Source organism: Pseudopipra pipra, chromosome 4 (assembly GCF_036250125.1).
Source record: "Pseudopipra pipra isolate bDixPip1 chromosome 4, bDixPip1.hap1, whole genome shotgun sequence".
NCBI classification, from domain to species: Eukaryota; Metazoa; Chordata; class Aves; order Passeriformes; family Pipridae; genus Pseudopipra; species Pseudopipra pipra.
The window spans coordinates 74,559,016-74,578,594 of record NC_087552.1 but is presented as its reverse complement, the minus strand read 5'-3'; the positions used below and the strand labels follow the sequence as shown (position 1 = coordinate 74,578,594).

Below are 19,579 nucleotides of genomic sequence, written 5' to 3'. Positions count from 1 at the left end.
TATCCTTTCCATGGAGACCATTCTCCAATGGGTTTGGATATTTTTGGAGTCCTTCCTAGGGAGAACCACTCTCCAGTTGGTTTGGATGCTTTTGGAATCCTTTCCATGGAGAACCACTCTCCAGTTGGTTTTGGATGCTTTTGGAATCCTTTCCATGGAGACCACTCTCCAATTGGTTTGGATATTTTTGGAGTCCTTCCTAGGGAGAACCACTCTCCAGTTGGTTTGGATATTTTTGGAATCCTTTCCATGGAGAACCACTCTCCAGTTGGTTTGGATGCTTTTGGAATCCTTTCCATGGAGAACCCTTCTCACATCAGGCACTGCTGGGGCTTGAGTGGATGTTTGGGACACGTTCTCTTATTGCTGGTAACGAGAAAGAATTCCTTGGAAATCTGTTGGAATGAGGATGTAAAATTAGAGCTGGAGTGCCCGATTTCCTTGGAAAAGGAAGTTCCTCTCAGAATTTAATCATGTTACCAGACATCTGCCTGGATGTGTCCTGGTCCAGTGTGGTGGCTGCTGGAGGACTCTTCCCAGGAGGAATTCTGGTGGTAAATTTGTAGGAGAACACAATGGGACGACTTGGAAGAGAAGGAGACAGGGAAGGATTTTCCCTGTGGAACAGCAGGTGAGGAAATCACTTCCTCTTCTAGAATTCCAGAGGATTTGGGCTGGAAGGGGCCTTAAAGAGCATCTAATTCCAAACCCTTCCATGCTCACCTAAAATTAGATGAATTATAGACTTTATAGACCTTTGATCAGACCTCCCATAACTCCTTCTCATTTTTTCTGCGAGCGCATCCTGGTTTATAATTCCCTTTTCCTGAAACCATTCCCTGATGAAGACATGACTTCCTGGCTGGCTGTTCATTAGTGCAGATCAAGCTTTTAATCCAGTAAAGCAGATCTTAATATATTGTTTCCTTCCTGCTGCACTTACGAGCCGGGCGACCGTGAAGTCATCGGGCGACTGTCGTCGGCTCGGGGTGGGAATTCTTCCCAGCCTCTGGAAATGGGAAAGGCTCGACTCTTTCACACGAGCAGGGTTTGAAAGTCAAGCTTTTATTAATATTTCTCTCCCTACATCAGCAGATAAACCGAATTCCCTGGGTCAAAGGAGCCCCTGAGGGCGGGTGAAGGACCCCGGCGTGACAAATGGAAGCCGCGGTGATTAATGCGCTCCTGGAAGGCGCTCAAATTCCACGGGGATGAGGACACTTGGGAGAGGTCTCCCTAGGAAAAAGGGGATTTTTTTTTTAATCCAGTCCAACTTTGTCCATGTGTCCATGTGCTGCAGCCCTGTTGCTTCATCAGAGGCTGCTTCAAACTTGTCTTCGTGATGTAGAAGAGACTCCAGAAGTTGTGGTTTCCCTACCTGAGGTGGATTCGGTGCATTCCATGAATCCCCCTGCTGGTCCCAGCTAAGCCTCCCTGAGTCATGTGCTGAGGAGCCAGCCCTGACCTTCCTCTGGACAGGGATGAGCCCCCTGAGACTTCCCAGTTGGATCTGGAGGAGATGACACTCCAGCTGTGGGCTCCTCAATGCCCACTCAAGTTCCTGTGACATGACGTGTGGATGGAACTGTCATTTTAAAAGATTGTGTGAATTTTGGTCTGAAGAGACTTTTTTTGGGGGGGTCTGTCAGGGCAAAAGTTTTTATGAGCAGCAGAAAGGTGTTTTACTGGAGAAGGGAACGGTGCTGGGAAGGGGCTGGAGCAGCAGGAGCAGCTGAGGGAGCTGGGGGGGCTCAGCCTGGAGAAAAGGAGGCTCAGGGGGGACCTTCTGGCTCTGCAACCCCCTGACAGGAGGGGGGAGCCAGGGGAGGGTCGGGCTCTGCTGCCAGGGAACAAGGGACAGGAGGAGAGGGAACGGCCTCCAGCTGTGCCAGGGGAGGCTCAGGTTGGACATCAGGAGGAATTTCTTCATGGAAGGGCCTGGGGAGTGTTGGAGTCCCCATCCCTGGAGGTGTCCCAGGAAGGCCTGGCCGTGGCACTCAGTGCTCTGGGCTGGGGGACAAGGTGGGCATCGGGCACAGGGTGGACTCCATGACCTTGAAGGTCTTTTCCAACCTCAGCAATTCCATGATTCTGGGATTCTGTGTCACAACTGAGCGTGTCCTTTGCGAAGGTCCCGTGACAGGTGAAGAGTGATGGTGTCTGAGCTGATGGATCAGTGAAGCCCCAAAATGTGGGTGCCCAGGATCACTCCTCCCATGCTGTGTGTCCCTGTCCTGGCTGCCTCTGTCATGACTACGGAGGAATTCCTGGGAGCCCCCTGAAAATGGATACCAAGAGCCTCTCCTTGTCTGTAATTCCCTGGTTGTGAGTGATTCCCAGCCCTGCTTCCCACGTGCTGCTCTTGGCTCGCTCCAGGCTGCAGGAATCCCCCAATTTGGGCGCAGCTGCCAGGCTGTGACCCAGCTGCAGGTCCTGGTCGGGTGCCACAGCTTCTGTTGGCTTTTGTCAGCAGGGATATCAAGTGATCCAGGCTGGAGGCACGGGAACGACGCCTGTTCCTCCACACAAAAAGGCTTTTATAGGGCCTGGATCACCCCCAGCTGCTGCTCCAGCCCCGTGTAGGGCCCTTGGGCTTCACATCCCAAGCTCTGCTCACATTCCCTGTGCTGGTGGGAAGCAGAGAAATTTCTGCCTGGTTGAGGAAGTGGAGGACTGAGGAAAAATGTCCCGTGTCGTGGAGCAACGGTGAGGCCACGCCAGAGCCTGTTGGCTGCCCTGGGTTGCCTTCTTCCTGCTCCATCCCACCCCTGGCTCACCCCTCCTGGAAAGCCCTTCCCAGCTCCCTGCCTCGTCCCTCTGGACCTTGATGGTTTCCTGATGGCCAAGAGCCCTTTCCTGCCTTGGAATCTCTCCCGGTTCTGTGCCAGGCTGGGGATTTACGGCTGCTCTGCTGAACCCCCTGTGAGCTGCTGAGTCTGCGGTGCCCTCGGGTGCTCCCTGCACTTCCAGGGATTTATTCTTTGGATTGACTGGTTTTTGCTGCCTTTTTCCTTTCCTGGAGGTGGTGGGACCTTCCATGGGGAACTTTGAGCTTCAGGGAGAGCTGTTGCTGTGCAGAAAAGGGCAGAAGATCGTGGAATCACAGGGTGGTTTGGGTTGGGAGGGATCTTAAGGATCATCCAGTCCCACCCCCTGCCACGGGCAGGGACACCTTCCACTATTCCAGGTTGCTCCAAACCCCGTCCAGCCTGGCCTTGGACACTTCCAGGGATGCAGGGGCAGCCACAGCTTCTCTGGGCAACCTGTGCCAGGGCCTCCCCACCCTCACGGGGAAGAATTCCTCTCCCTCAAAAGTCCCCTGTGCCTTCCTGTCCCCAAATGTCACCTTGGGCCAGAGATGCCTGGAGCACTCGGGGTGAGGGTGCCTGGAACTGGCCCCGTGTTCAGAGTGAAATCGTTTGCAAAGCTTTAATTGCTGCTGTTAATCAATATTACTGATAGGGCTTTGATAACTCTTGATGAACCCTTGCCCTGACAGGGGGAGGGAGGGTTGGGTGACCCCAGGGAAGGATCCAGAGGGGCTGGGAATGTGTGTGTGTGCAAGGAAGGGAAGTGAACATTCCCTCATCCCCACACTTGCTGTCCCGCCACTGGTTTGATGGGATTGGTTGGATGATACTGATAATATCCCTCCCTGGAAGTGTCCAAGGCCAGGTTGGAGCAACCTGGGCTAGTGGAAGGTGTCCCTGCCCATGGCAGGGGGTGGAACTGGATGGGCTTTAAGGTCCCTTCCAATCCAAACCATTCTGTGATTGTATTATTGATATAATCAATACTATTAATTAATAGTACAAATATTAATGTTAATAATCAATAAAAGTAATATTAATAATAGCAACAACTGTGGAGTGGATTGAGGGTCTATAGTGGAATGGATGGGGTTATTTAATAACTTAATTTGATTTTGTTTTATTTTATTTTATATTTTATTTTATTTTATCTTATTTTATCATATTTTATCTTATTTTATTTTATCATATTTTATCTTATTTTATTGTATTTTATTTTATTTATTTTATTTTATCTTATTTTATTTTATTGTATCTTATTTTATTTTATTTATTTTATTTTATCTTATTTCATTTTATCTTATTTCGTTTTTTATTTTATCTTATCCTATCTTATTTCCTTTTATTTCCTTTTATTTTTATTTCCTTTTTCATTTGTTTATTTTTCTATTACTTGTATTTAATAATCGCATTTATCGCTTTTTTTTCCCCCCATCCCTTCCTCGCGCAGGCAGCCTATGGGGACCCCCCTCCCTCCCTCCCACCTTTCCCAGGACAGAAACGGGGCGAAGCAGCAGCGGGAACCCCCCCCGGGGTGGGGATGGAGGGATGGACGGACGGACGGACGGACGGATGGATGGGTGGAAGGCGCGGGGGGAGCCTGGGAGCCTCCGAGCCGCCGGCTCTGGTTCTCATTAAGCGGCCAAAACTCGCAGCCATAAATTAGGGCGGACAAAGCCACCCCCTCCCCTTCCCCTTCCCCTCCCCGCCGCCCCCCGGCCGGGCCGGGCAGCGCTCGGGGGGCGGCGGGCGGAGGGAGGGACCCGCCGGCATAAGAAGGGGAGGTTCGGAGCGGAGGCGGTGACACGGTGACAGCCCCGGCGGCGGCGGCATGGCCGGCCCGGGCCCCCCCCCCGGGCTGGGGGCACCGCCTCGTCCTCCTGGGGGTCCTGCTGGGGGTCCCCCCGCCGGGGACGGCAGGTAAGGGGGGTCCCGGAGGGGGCGTTGGGGGGGGTTCGGGGGAGTCGGAGGGTCCGCGGGATGGATGGATGGGGAGGAGGGATGATGGGGAGAGTGGGATCTCTGCGATCCCACCGCCCGCTCGGGGGATTCCCCCCCCCCCCCAAATCCCCGTTCTCCCACCCCAGCCCGGCGCTCGCCGCTGTGACTCTCTGTGGTCCTGTTGGGATGGGATCAGGCGACCCCCAGGGAGAGGGGGGGTTCGGCTTTCACCCCCCCAAAGCGGCTCAGATCCCCCCCATCCCGTCCCCATCCCATTCCCGTCCCGTCCCCATCCCGTCCCGGCTCCGGGCGGAGGCACCGGGAAGGAGCTCCGGGGCTCGTGCAGCTGCTCCGTGTTTTTGGGCTGAAACGTGGCTTTTTCGGTCGTTGAGGAAATACATTTTTCTCCCCGGAGGTTCTGGTCGGAGGAGAGCGAGGGGGGGACACACACACCAGTTTCACTTCAGCCTCTCCCGCAGCTTCTTCCCCATCCCTAATTCCTTCCCCAACCCCACCGGGAACTCAGGGCCGAGGTGTCTCCACCCAAAGCACATTTTTTTGTTGTTGTTGTTGTTATTTTTTTTTTTTTTAACTTCTGAGCTTTGCCGGGTTCTCGGCGGCTGCTGAAAGTTTTCCAGCGGCTCCGAGAGAGCTGGGAGAGCAACGGGGAGGGTGGTGGGAGCCAGGAATCTCTGTTTGGATAAAGAGTGGAGCTGGGAAAGCTGCCTGCTCCGGTGGGATCTGGGCTCTGCAGGGCTCACTCGGGGCTCCCCATCCCCAAAATATAGGGTGCCAACATCCCCAAACGCCAAAGCAGTGCTGTTCCCCACGCAGCATTCCCAAATAGGGCTGGGAATGTGTGTGTGTTCTCCAGGAAATAAAGAGAAGGGGGGTGTGGGAAACCCCCTCTGTGCTAGACTTGGGTTTATTTGAGTTAGATTTTTTTTAAGGCCCCGTCTCCTGCTCCGAGTCTCTGAGATTCCCAGAAAAAGCCACAGACAAAACAGCGAGAAATTTCAAATATCGTATCTGAAATCTCATAACGAAGGGATTTTGGCAACGGGGCCCAAAGCCCAGCCCAGTAATCCCAGGAAAGCGGCCGCTCCTGGTGTCCCATCCTCTCCCCAGACAGCGTGGGAGAGACTGCAGGAGCAGGAGAGGCAGAGAATCCCTGCCCTTCTCCCTTTGGGAATTAAAATTTGAGGGTTTTTATTCCTTGTCTCTGCCCTGGGAAGGCGGCAGTGGCTGAATCTGAGCGGAGTATTTCAGGAATATTCAGGAATACTCCCAGACCCAGAGGCCTGTGTATGGCTGGGGGTTGGAGGGCCTGGCTCCTACTCTGGGAGGAGGTGAGGAGAGGGAATTTGGGATTGTGCCACCACCTTATCTGCAGTTATTCCTGGAATCTGATAGCGGGCTAAATATAATGGGAGCTGATTAAATACCACACTGAGATAGTGCTGGGGGGACAGGGGTGGCCAGGCTGGGTGGCTCCATCCCGTTAAACACCCATCTGCAATTCCCAACTCAGAACTGCACCTTTTTTTTGTGTTTTTCCCTTTGTCTTTTCAATAACTTCATCTTTCCTCTGGCCAAACCACCCCCCCATCACTGCACAGGGAACCAAAACAACCCTATAAAATTATTAAGCCCTAAGCCTTGTTATTCCACTCCCTGAGTAAATAACTTTGCTGGGGAACGTTATTCCATCCCAGTTCTCCCTGGCAACGTTTGGCTTGGCAAGGTGACCCCAATCCTTGACATTTTTGTTCGACCCCGACCCCTCTCTGCAGCATCCTCAGGTTGGAATTTTTGGTTCCGTTGTCATCCAGGCTTAAGTCACCCGTGGCTGCTCCCACTGCTGCAATCAAATCCAGCCACATTGTTTAGGAACAAAATAATCTTAGAAAGTCTGTCTGACTCTGGATGGAGCCAAGGAATTGCTTGTGCTGCTCCACCCCGGGGGGGAGCTGGGATGGCTCAGAGAAACCAGGAATGTGCTGCAGTTATTTCGGCTCCTCCGCTCCCTCCTCGAGCCCAGCTCGGGCTGGAAAGATGCTAACTCCATTTTGGGGGGATGGAACCACACTTCTCCATCCCATAAATCATGGAATCATGGAATGGTTTGGGTTGGAAGGGACCTTAAAGCCCATCCAGTCCCACCCCCTGCCATGGGAAGGGACACCTTCCACTAGTCCAGGTTGTTCCAAGCCCCATCCAACCTGGCCTTGGACACTTCCAGGGATGGCACCCATGTGCCAGCTGCTTCTCCAGGGTGGGATTCAGGGGATTAAGGCCTCTGGTTTGGGACTTGGGAGGCTTCCAGGATTAAGGCTGGGCCAGAAATGAGGGTGCTGAGCTGGAAAAGGGGCCATGCTTTGGCTTCGTTCCGGTGTCCATCCCCAGAAACATCCCTAAGCTCTGGATGTTCCCGAGTTCCCTCTGGATGGGGCTGTGGAGAAGCTCCAGCTCCCAGGGTCTGGCAGGGTCTGTTCACCAGGACTTCTCCTCCCCAGGGCCACCGTCCCACGGAGAACGTGTCACCCCACAGTGGCTCCTGGGGGGCCGCAGCAGACGAGCCGTGAGCCTGCAGGAACAGGTAAGGGCTGGAGCCTCCTCCTTCCCTCCCTCCCTCCCTCCCTCCAGCTTCCCTCTGCCTGCAGGGCTCTGTGGGGGCACTGGCATGGAGATGTGGAGTTTGCAGGATCCATGAGGATGTGGAGTGTGCAGGATCCATGAGCAGGATGAGGAGTTTGCAGGATCTGTGAGGAAGGTGTGGAGTTTGCAGGATCTATGAGCAGGACAAAGAGTTTTTGGGATCCATGAAGAGGGTGTGTAGTTTTTAGGATCCATGAGGAGGATGTGGAGTTTGCAGGATCCATGAGCAGGGTGTGGAGATTTCAGGATCCAGGAGCAGGATGAGGAGTTTGCAGGATTCATGAACAGGACATGGAGTTTTTGGGATCCATGAGGAAGGTGTGGAGTTTGCAGGATCCATGAATAGGATGAGGAGTTTTCAGGATCCATGAGGATGTGGAGTTTGCAGGATCCATGAATAAGACATGGAGTTTTTAGGATCCATGAGCAGGGTGTGGAGTTTTCAAGATCCATGAGCAGGGTGTGGAGTTTTTAGGATCCATGAGGATGTGGAGTTTTCAGGATCCATGAGCAGGACATGGAGTTTTTAGGATCCATGAGCAGGATGTGGAGTTTTCAGGACCCATGAGGATGTGGAGTTCCCTCTGGGGGAAGAACCTTTTCCAGATATCCAACCTAAACCTGCCCTGTCCCAGCTCCAGCCATTCCCACGGGTCCTATCCCCGATCACCACAGAGAAGGGAGTCCTTGGAAGCCTGTGGGGAGGAGAGCACATCAGGACATCTCTTCCCAGGGCTGCTCTGCTGGCTGTCACACCCCCCTGCCACCCCCACCATCCCCAAATCCACTTTCTGAGCTGCCTGTGGTCACCCTCTCCTGGATTTGGCCCCTTTCCTGGCTCCGGGATCAGCTGGATTTGCAGCTGCCCCTCAGCAGCTGGGCCTCCTACCCAGAATCTGGGGGGGTCTGGGGGCTGTGCTTTCCTTCTGGATCCTTCTGGATCTATCCAAACCCCTTCCCAGCACTGGTGCAGAGGGTTCTGAGGAGCTGTTCTGGCTGGGGGTGGAGCAGATTCCCTGCTGGGAGGTGACTTTCCCTGCTGGCTTTCCCTGCTTCCAAGTGAGACCTCCTTGCTCCAGGTGGAGGAGCCTTTGGAGAGGGGGTTTGTGCTTGGAGGGGCTGGATGGTGCCTTTTCCCAGGGGATTCAGTGCTGGCTGCTCCTCCAGGAGCTAAAATAGCCCGTGTGGGTGCTGTGGTGAGCCTGGAGAAATGTCCCCTCCCTGCCAGGCAGCCCCGGATCCATCTATATTTAAACTGGAAGGCACTTGGGATGGGCAAGATGTGGCAACAGGAGGTTTATTTATGCTCCTGCCAGCACCCAAAATGATCCTTTTGGGGGGTGGTGTGTGTGAAATCGCAGCCATGTGATTTTGGGGGGGTTCAGGAATCACTGGGGGGCTCCAGGGCAGGTCCTGGAGTATTTCCTGGCATCTGCTCTGCCTCCAGCTCCAGCCAGCCCGAAACAAGGAGGCTCCTGTTCCTGGAGCAGGGGGAAGGAGGGGAGAGGGAGGGTGGTCGTGGCCGGGAGGCTTCGTGGGGAGGAACAACGGGGACAACCAGGCACAGCCTCAACCCGGCCCTTTTCGCTGCTGACATTGGTGTTTTTAGGCTCAATTTAGCCCGTCCCGTCCCCATCCCGGCTCCTCCCGCCCTCCAGCAAAGATCCTGGAAATAAATGCGGCTTTGGGAACGCTGCCAGCCCCGCTCTGTGCGTCCAGGAGTCTGTGAGGAGGCAAAATCCGGGTCCATGAAATGATGGGTTGGAGTTTGGTGACACCCCCCAACCCCCCCTCCCTTCCCGAGGCTCCTTCATCCCTTGCCTGGGGGCTGCTCCTGGTGCAGCAGGTGGGATGGATGCCACATTCCCCTCTTCCTGGAGGAGGGAGGTGGATCCAGGGGGTAAAAAGGAGGCTGGTGGTGGTGGCCCGCCGTGGGCGGGCTGGCACTGGCGCTGGCACGGCGCTGCGTGGGCTGGACCTTCCTCCCCACCCTCCCCTCCCCTCCTCTCTCCCATTGTTCAGGGCTCAACTCCCCGAGGGCTCCAGAGCTCCCAGCACACATGGAAGTGATTTTGGAGAGGCCTGGGATGGGAGGGGGTCGTGGGGACCCTGATTGCAAACAGCTCCCCCCTGGTCGTGCTGGCTGCGGTGGGATCCTGTCCTGGCATCCTCCTCCTCCTCCTCCTCCTCCTCCTCCTGCTCCTGCCCCTTGCCCCGGGCTTGGGATGTGGAGGGAAGGTGCCAGAGCTGACCTTGGGCTTTTCCAGCCCCTCACAGATGGAAGTGGAGGTTGTATCCAGCATCCTGACCTGGGTGTCCCACTGGTTATCCAGCCCTGAGGAATGGGAGTCTCCTGTCCCCTCCCTGGGGACTCACCCAGCCTTTCCTGCTGCCCTTGGAGTTCCTGCCTCTTTCCTTTCCCTTTGGAATTGCTTTTTCCCAAATGTGGTTTCTCGCTGCAGTGGTTTTAAACTGCCAGAGGGCAGGGATAGGTGGGATGTTGGGATGAAATTCTTGGCTGGGAGGGTGGGGAGGCCCTGGCCCAGGTTGCCCAGAGAAGCTGTGGCTGCCCCTGGATCCCTGGAAGTGTCCAAGGCCGGGTTGGAGCACCCTGGGCTATTGGAAGGTGTCCCTGCCCATGGCAAGGGGTGCAGCTGGATGGTCTTTAAGGTCCTTTCCAACCCAAACCATTCTGGGATCTTAAGGGAGCAGGAGAGCTCTTCACCTTCCCTCTGTGTCTCTCCTGGTGCCCCATCCCTGTCTGGGAAAGCACCTTGGCACTGGGGGAACATCCTTCCACCCTTTGCTTCCCCTCACACTGCAGGATCATTCCCTGGGGCCCTGGAGCAGCCAGTGTCTCCCTGGCCTGGGATGGGATGTGGCCATTCCCTTCGTTCCCTTCATCCTCACCGAGGAACTCGGATGCAAACTTGGAGCATCCCGTCCTGTCCCGGGATGGGATCCCTGAGCCTCGGGCCCCTCCCTGAGGAGCTCTGGATACACACTGGGCTCATGGCCCTGCTCCAGAGGAGGAAGGAGGGAGGAGAGGACTGCCTGTGGTTTGGGATGTGCTGCAGGTGCCAAGGACACGCTCCTGCCTGTCTGCTTCCCGCTGGGAAACCCTTTTCCCTGTGTGAGGTGTGGCAGGACTGAGCAACCCCTGCTGTGCTCTCTGTTTGCTTTGAAACAACCCCAACCCTGCCTGGATTGCCCTGCTTCCCTTGGCTCCCTGGGATGCTTTTCCAATGAGCAGCTGGAGCCAGAGGCTTGTCCTTGAGGTCTTGGATCCTGATCCCTGTGTGGATGTTGGACAAGGTGATGCAATTCCCAGGCTGTGCTGCTCAAACCTCGCTGGGATCCAGCTGCCTGGGGAGGACCTGGCTCAGCTGTGCTGCTCCAGCTGGAAAAGCCATCTCCAAATCATCCCTGGAGCATCTCCTGGTAACTTGGATCCCCGTTTTCCCCGGCACATCCGGGCCTGCCTGTGCTCATTTAGGAAATCAGGACTTGTGGGACCTGCCTGAGCAGATGGATTGGCTGAGATTTGGACGTGGATTTTTGGCTTAACCATTGATTTCCCGAGGAGCTCGGTGCTCCTTGAGCTTCCCAGCAGGAATGGAGGAGGAAGCCTGGGAGAGAAGGATGTCTGGGAGCTGTGGGAAGAGCAACTCAACCCCCTTGGCCTCGGTTCCCATGGAAACATCCTGTGGTTTTCCTGATCAATGGAGGGAAAAAGTAAACCAGACTTGAGCTGGGCCACTCACAGACTGGGACATGAGCTGACATTCCAGCCTCTCCCAGCCCAGCCCCTGGTGGGATTGGCTTTGCTGGGATGTCCTGGAGAGGGGCCACCACTTCCACATCCAGCCAGGGCCGAGGGAAGGTGGATCCTGCAGCCCCTGGCAAGGACTGGGGGATTCTTTTCGTGGTTATTGGAGAAAGGAGGGGGAGGAGGAAGATTCCAGAGCCTGGGAATATGCTGGATCCTAGGATTGTATTGGAACCTGTGAAGACTGCTGGATCCCAGAAGGATGCTGGAGCTTGGAATGTGCTGGATCCCAGGAAGATGCTGAGCCCAGGGTGGTGGTGGAGCCCAGGATGACACTGGAAGTTGGGATGTTGCTGGAGTTTGGAATGTGCTGGAACCTGGGACAATGCTGGAGCCTGGGATAATGATGAAGTGTGGGATTATACTGGAGCTCAGTGGGAAGATGCTGGAGCCCAGGAGGATGCTGGAGCCTGGGGTGATGCTGGAGCCTGATAAGTTGCTGGAGCCCAGGATGACATTGGAGTCTGGGATGATACTGGAACCTGGGATGGTGTTGGAACCTGGGATGGTGCTGAATCCTGGGATAATGGAGCCCAGGGCAATGCTGGAGCCCAGGATTATATTGGAACCTGGGGAGATGATGGAGTTTGGAATTATGCTGGAGCCCAGGGTGATGTTGAAACCCAGAAGGATGCTGGAGCCCAGGATGGTGCTGGAGCCTGGAATGCTGTTGGAGCCTGGAATGCTGTTGGAGCCTGGGACAGTGCTGGAGCCCAGGAGGATATTGGAGCCTGGAATGATGCTGGAGCCTGGAATGATGTTGGAGCCCAGGACAGTGCTGGACCCAGGAGGATATTGGAACCTGGGATGATGATGGAGCTTGGAATGATGCTGGAGCCCAGGAAGAATCTAATCCCTGCTCATTCCTGCTGTGCAGCATCTTGGCAGGCCCTGCTCCCTGCCAGGCTCAAGGCAAAATTACCAATGTTTAATTGATTAATTAATTAATTAATCCCCTTTCCTGGCCTCAGAGCTGGGTGATTTGACTCCTGCCTGGCACAGGTGCTGCTCCCATTCCCATTCTCCCTCTTTTTGCTGCTCTGGATCTCTCCAGGGGCTGAGCCGGGCCCATCCCAGCTGGAACCGGGATCCATCCCCTCCTGGATTCCTCAGATTCCTCGGGGAATGAGCTTGTGGTGCATCACCTGGCAGGGATGGGACACAGATCCCAGCGGCAGCCGTTGGTTTTCCAGCCTTTGGAATTGGGACAGGGAGCTGTAAGCGCCGGGATAACCCTGGACAAAGACATGGCCCTTTAAGACGGCAGCTGGGAAAAAGAGCTTTTTGCCAGGAAAGGCCCTTAAGTCGAGGCAGGGAGTAATTGCTGGGGAATTCAAAACCGGGAAGGAGCCGGCAGGGACTTTGGGGGGGAAAGAGGAGGAGGAGATGGAAAGGGCTGCGGGGAGCGGGCGTTGGGGAGATCAGAGAGAAAGAGAAAAAAAAGGGGAGGGCGAGAAGGAGGGGGAAAGAAGGGAAACGGCAAGAAAAATGTCCAGACCATGTTTGGCCAGGGAGTGATGTTTGGATAAGATCATGTTCCAAAAATACAGCCCGTTCCCACCAGCGCCGAAGGAGGGGGGGGGGGGGGGGGGGCCCGTGGCCCCCCCCCGGGTTCCTCCTGCGGCTCCACGCGGGGCCCCGCGCCGGGATTTGGGATCCGTGCCGGGATTTGGATCCCGTGGCTGTGCCGTGGTGGTGCCGAAAGGAATTGGCGGAGCCCCGCAGCCGCCTGGCTTCCCTCTTGGCTTTGTTTTTTTAAGGCACCGCGTCCGCTCGCCTTTTTTGGAGCTGGGAAGAGTTTGCTGGAGGAGAAGGGGAGGGGGGGGGATGCTCAGCCAGCCCGGCTCCATCATCGCATCCCGATGGCGGGGGGAGCGGGACACCTCCGTGTCCTCGGGAATTGGGGCCGTCAGGACTCTCCTTGGAGCAGGGATCGGTCCCACGGCCGGCTGGAGCAGCTGGAGGGGGTGTCCCCACGGCCAGAGCTCGGGCTGGGATGGATCTGCGGGAACATTCATCCCGGGAGCACAAATCCCATGTCCTGGGGTCTGGCAGCTGTGGGGCCCCACATCCCCAAATGCTCTGTCCCATCCTTTTTAAGGATGATGGTCCCCAGGAGGGGGAGGCTGCCAGGCTGGGGGTCCCCCAATATCCCCACTTCCCAGGCAAAGCCTTATCCATGGGGATCAGGGAACAGCAGGATTTAACCTCTGTTTCATCCTAAGCTGTGAATCACCCAGCTTTACCCACTCCTTACTGCATTCCCAGTTTTCCAGCTGCAAAATCCCAAGTTCTGAATCACCCAATTTTACCCTCTTCCTGCTGCATTCCTGGTTTTCTAACTGCAAAATTCCAAGTTCTGAATCACCCAATTTTACCCCCTCCCTGCTGCATTCCTGGTTTTCCAGCTGCAAAGCCCTGTAATGCCAAGAGCAGCTGAAGGCAGAGCCTTGCAGAGATGGCTCCTTCCTCTTCCCTTGCTCTCCAGAACTGGGAAAGCCTCACCATGGATCCTCATGGATGGATAGGGACTGGTGGGGTCCCATGGAGGATTCCAAGGGCTCCCTGCATCCCTCATGGATGGGGAGGGACTGATGGGCTCCTGTGGGTGATCTCAAGGGTTCCCTGCATCCATCATGCATGGGGAAGGACTGGTGGGGTCCTGTGGGGTATCCCCAGGGCTCCCTGCATCCATCATGGATGAGAGGGACTGATGGAATCCCATGGGGAATCCAAGGACTCCCTGTATCCATCATGGATGGGAAAGGATTGATGGGCTGTGTGAGATTCCAAGGACTCCCTACATCCCTCATGGATGAGAGGGACCGATGGAATCCCACGGGGATTCCAAGGGTTCCCTGCATCCCTCATGGATGGGAGGGACTGATGGGGTCCTGTGTGAGATTCCAAGGGTTCCCTGCATCCCTCAGGGATAGGAGGGACTGATGGGGTCCTGTGGGGGATCCCCAGGGCTCCCTGCATTCCTCATGGATAGGAGTGACTGATGGGATTCTCTGGAGGATCCCAAGGACTCCCTGTATCCATCAAGGATGGGGTCCCACGGGGGATCCCTGAGAGCTCCCTGTATCCCTCATGGATGGGGAGGGACTGGTGGGGTCCTGTGGGGTATCCCAAGGGCTCCCTGCATCCATTATGGATGAGGTCCCATGGGGGATCCCTGAGAGCTCCCTGCATCCATCATGCATGGGGAGGGACTGATGGGGTCCTGTGTGAGATTCCAAGGGCTCCCTGCATCCTTCATGGATGGGGAGGGACTGGCGGGGTCCTGTGGGGTATCCCAAGGGTTCCCTGTATCCACCATGGATGGAGAGAGACAGAGTGAGGGAGGCAGAGCCACATCCAGGCCACAGCCAAGAGCCAGGTGATGTTTTCAGTGTCCCCAGCTGGGAATGGGATGTGGGGACATCAGGAAAGGGCAGCATTTTGGGCTCCAGCCCATCCTGTCACGTGCTGGGTTGGATCCAAAGGTCAGATTCCCATTTAACACCTTCCAAAAGCGAGGGAGTGAGTAAATCCAGCGGCATCCTGGGGAAGCTGAGTCACTCCCTCCCCTTTGCTGCTCCCGGTGTTTTTATCCGATCCATTATCCCGGTGGTTGGTGGTTATTTCCACACCCTGCAGGGGCACAGACCCACCCAGGGGTGAGGCCCTTTTCCCCTGGATCAGGATCTCTGCTGGGATAAATCCGTGGTGGGATGGAGCACACGGAGACCCCGCTCCCCATCCCGTGCCCCATCCTGGTTCTCCCCTCTGCCTTTCCCAGGGGAAGCTGCCGGCAGGGTTGGGATTTGCTGCCTCACCCCCATCCCTGCGGGGTCAATCCCAGTGGGAATCCTCTGTTATCCCCATGCTGGGCTGGGAATTCTCAGGAAATCAGGGGTTATTTCTCACCTTCCACGGGGTTGTGGCGGGGGATGGAGTGGATGGAGCAGAACCAGGGAGGAGAGGCCGGGATGTGGCCTGGGCTGGGGAGCAGAGGGAGGTGCTGGGGACAGGGATGTGTTTCCTGATCCCAGGAGGTGCTGGGGACAGGGATATGTTTCCTGATCCCAGGAGGTGCTGGGCACAGGGATGTGTTTCCTGATCCCAGGAGGTGCTGGGGACAGGGATGTGTTTCCTGATCCCAGGAGGTGCTGGGGACAGGGATGTGTTTCCTGATCCCAGGAGGTGCTGGGGACAGGGATGTGTTTCCTGATCCCATTCCCTCTTTCCCTTTCCAAGTGCCCTAAGCTGGAGAGCAGAGGGGAAGTGCTTGAGGACAGGGATGTGTTTCCTGGTCCCATTCCCTCTTCCCATTTCCAGGTGCCCTGATCTTGGAGAGCAGAGGGAGGTGCTGGGGACAGGGATGTCTTTTTTGATCCCATTCCCTCTTTCCCTTTCCAAGTTCCCTGATCATGGAGAGCAAAGGGAGGTGCTGGGCACAGGGATGTGTTTCCTGATCCTGGGAGGTGCTGGGGACAGGAATGTGTTTTCTGATCCCGGGAGGTGCTGGGCACAGGGATGTGTTTCCTGATCCCAGGAGGTGCTGGGGACAGGGATGTCTTTTTTGATCCCATTCCCTCTTTCCCTTTCCAGGTGCCCTGATCTTGGAGAGCAGAGGGAGGTGCTGGGGACAGGGATGTCTTTTTTGATCCCATTCCCTCTTTCCCTTTCCAAGTTCCCTGATCTTGGAGAGCAGAGGGAGGTGCTGGGGACAGGGATGTCTTTTTTGATCCCATTCCCTCTTTCCCTTTCCAAGTTCCCTGATCATGGAGAGCAAAGGGAGGTGCTGGGCACAGGGATGTGTTTCCTGATCCTGGGAGGTGCTGGGGACAGGAATGTGTTTTCTGATCCCGGGAGGTGCTGGGCACAGGGATGTGTTTCCTGATCCCAGGAGGTGCTGGGGACAGGAATGTCTTTTTTGATCCCATTCCCTCTTTCCCTTTCCAAGTTCCCTGATCTTGGAGAGTAGAGGGAGGTGCTGGGGACAGGGATGTCTTTTTTGATCCCATTCCCTCTTTCCCTTTCCAGGTGCCCTGATCTTGGAGAGCAGAGGGAGGTGCTGGGGACAGGGATGTCCTTTCTGATCCCATTCCATCCTTTCCTTTCCAGGTGCCGGCGCCTGCCCAGGCAGAGGTGGCTGTGAAAGCTGAGGGCAAAGAGCTCATCCTGGTGCTGGAGAGGAACCAGTAAGTGCTGGGATGGGGCTGGGAAGGTGGCGTGGGGTGTTTGGGGCTGGAGATGTCCCTCTGCCCTCATGGCATTTCATGGAATCATGGAATGGTTTGGGTTGGAAGGGACCTTAAAGCCCATCCAGTCCCTCCATGGGCAGGGACACCTTCCACCATCCCAGGTTGCTCCAACCTGGCCTTGGACACTCCCAGGGATCCAGGGACAGCCACAGCTTCTCTGCCCCGTGGTGGGTTCCTGTCCCTGTGGAGAGAGTTGATCTCTGCAGGAGGAGCTTCTGTGTCCACTTCTCCTTCCCACCAATCTGTCCTGGCAGAATCCTCTTCCTGCTGCTGTTTGGGTGCAAAATCAGCCACCACAATGTCCCCAGAACCCTCCAGAGACCTGCAGAGGAGCTTCTGGTTTGCAGGAAGGAGAACTGGGGGATCTCCCTGCATGTTTTTGGGTCAGTGGGGGGGTTGTCGTGGAGGTTGGAAGCTCCTGAGCAAAGCTGAGCCTGGGGTCTCGCTGGGGCTCCAGGCCTGGAGAGCTTTGGGTGTCCTCCCACGACACCAGTCCTGGCTTGGTGCCAACTTTGCCAGGCTGAGGGGTGGCCAGGAGGGGGGAGGAGCATCCCTGGGGGCTGTGGGGCCTCTGGAAGGAGCAGGGAGGTGTGGGGGATTGCAGGATGAGGGCACAGGGAAACAGGGGAGGGGGTGGGAAAAAAAGGGAAACTGGGCAGCCAGGGCAGCCCAGGGCACCCAGGACCATCTGTAATACCTGGGAACATCCATAGCACTTGGGATCATCCATGAGACCTGGGATCACCCATAATGCTTGGGAACATCCATGGCACCCTGGACCATCCATGGTACCTGGGATCATCCATAATACCTGGAATCATCCATGATATCCAGAATCATCCATGGCACTTGAGATCATCCATGATAGCTGGGATCATCCATGGCACCCAGGACAATCCATGGCACTCAGGATCATCCATGGCACTTGGGATTATCCATAGTATCTGGAATCATCTGTAGTACCTGGAGTCATCCACAGTACCCAGGATCATCCATGGCACTTGGGATCATCTGTGTCACCTGGGATCATACATGACACCCAAGACAATCCATGGCACCCAGGATCATCCATGGCACCTGGGATCATCCATGGTACCTGGGATCATCCATGGCACTCCAGATCATCCGTAGTACCTGGAGTCATCCGTAGTACCTGGAATCATCCATGGCACCTGGGATCATCCATGGTACCCGGGATCATCCATGGCACTTGGGATTATCCATAGTACCTGGAGTCATCCACAGTACCTGGGATCATCCATGGCACTTGGGATCATCCATGACACCTGGAGTCATCCATGGCACCCAGGATCATCCATAGCACTTGGAATCATACATGATGCCTGGAGTTATCCATGGCACCTGAGATCACCTATGGCACCTGGGATCATCCATGGTCCAGGGCAATCCATGACACCCAGGGCAATCCATAACAACTGGGATCGTCCATGGCACATGAGATCATCCGTGGCACACAGGACAGTCTGTGGCATCCAAAAGCATCTGTGTCACCCAGGACAGTCCATGGCACCCAGGACAATCTGTGACACCCAAGACATGACACCCAAGAACTTCCCTGGCACCCAAGAACTTCCAGGGACCAAGAACTTCTCTGATCCCAGGACCACCCATTGCACCCAAGACACCCAAGGCTGGCTGTGGGGACAGTGTGGGGACACCAAAGCAGCCCTGGCCACCTAAACTGCTCCCCTGGGGCAGGTGACAGGGCCACCTTAGCCCTGGGAGCCCGTGGAGGCTGGGCTAGATCTCACATCTTCTCTCTCCTGGTGCTGGGACACTTGGTTGGTCTCCAAACCCACCCCGTGGGGGGTTTTCCTTCCCTTGTGCTGCAGGAGAAGACACATCTCTCCCCTCCTTCCCTGGGTGCCTGGAGAGGACATCCCAGTGCTCTGAGTCCCAGATCCCTGGCTCAACCATCCCAGTTCTCCAAGCACAATACAGAGGCTCCTGCCTCTCCTGTGTCCTCAGCCTGCCTGTCCCTCTCCCTGTCCCCAACCTGGGGGGACAATCTTGTCTTGCCCAACCACCCACGTGTCCCCTTCCAGGAACCAGCTCGGAGCTCCTGTCTCATTTCTGGGCTGGAAGTGGAGCCCCTGGTGCCAGGCACCCACTCACAGGTGGGCAGGAAAGCCACAGCCGTGCCCACAGAGTCATTTCTGGGACCCAAGTGGGTGTAAAATCGAGAGCAGAACATGGGAGGGCTGTTCTGGCACTGCCTGCCTGTTATTTTCTCCTTCTGCAGAAAAAAACCCTCTGGGACGGGGCCAAACCTCAACAATCGAGGGCTGAACTGACCTCAGGGGCAAACCTGGACCTCCTTCTCCTTTCTCCTTCTCCTTTCTCCTTTCTCCTTTCTCCTTTCTCCTTTCTCCTTCTCCTCCCTCTCCTTCTCCTTCTCCTTCTCCTTTCTCCTTCTCCTTCTCCTTCTCCTTCTCCTTCTCCTTCTCCTTCTCCTTCTCCTTCTCCTTCTCCTTCTCCTTCTCCTTCTCCTTCTCCTTCTCCTTCCCTTCCCTTTCCTTCCCTTTCCCCTTTCCCCTTTCCCCTTTCCCCTTTCCTCTCTCCAACAACCCACTGGGTCATTCCAGCCCCAGATCCTCCTTTCTCCTGCCTGGCACTCCCATCCCGACGTGTTCCCGGCCGTGAGCTCAACCCTGGCTCTTCCCTGCGGCAGGAAGCCGTTTGTCAGCGTGGGATGGGCTGGGATTGGGATGTGTCACTCCTGGATCAGCCTCGGGAATGGGGGGGAGATGTCCGGCAGCTGCAGAGGGGAGCCAAGGCATGTGGGGTGAAGGCGGGGTGGGGGTGCAGCTTCCTAAAAGCAGCCTGAGCTTTCTCACAATCCTCTCGGGATTTTTGGGAAGCCCCCCTCGCTCTTCCCGGGGTGTTTCCTCGGGATTACCACCCTGGCGGTGCCGGGAGTGACACCAAGTGACATTCCTGGGGTTGGAGACCCCAAACCTCCCCCATCCTCAGCTGGTCCCTGAGCACGGGGTCGATCCTCTCTTCTCCCAGCAGGAAGTTTCCTCCAGGGGGGGCTTTATCCCAAGGAGAATTTGTTCCCTGTGGAG

At 55.9% G+C, this 19,579-nt stretch overlaps 1 protein-coding gene across 1 annotated transcript in view; it reads left to right on the top strand.

Annotated features, from left to right (window-relative positions):
- The first annotated feature begins 2,683 nt into the window (after positions 1-2,683).
- The window catches only part of ADAM33 (ADAM metallopeptidase domain 33), a 36,315-nt gene continuing 19,419 nt past the window's right edge, over positions 2,684-19,579 (top strand). The window contains exons 1-5 of the mRNA XM_064653923.1: positions 2,684-2,706; positions 4,304-4,344; positions 4,590-4,730; positions 7,268-7,350; positions 16,351-16,427. Coding sequence (XP_064509993.1) covers positions 2,684-2,706; positions 4,304-4,344; positions 4,590-4,730; positions 7,268-7,350; positions 16,351-16,427 — 365 coding nt within the window. The remainder of the gene's footprint in view (positions 2,707-4,303; positions 4,345-4,589; positions 4,731-7,267; positions 7,351-16,350; positions 16,428-19,579) is intronic.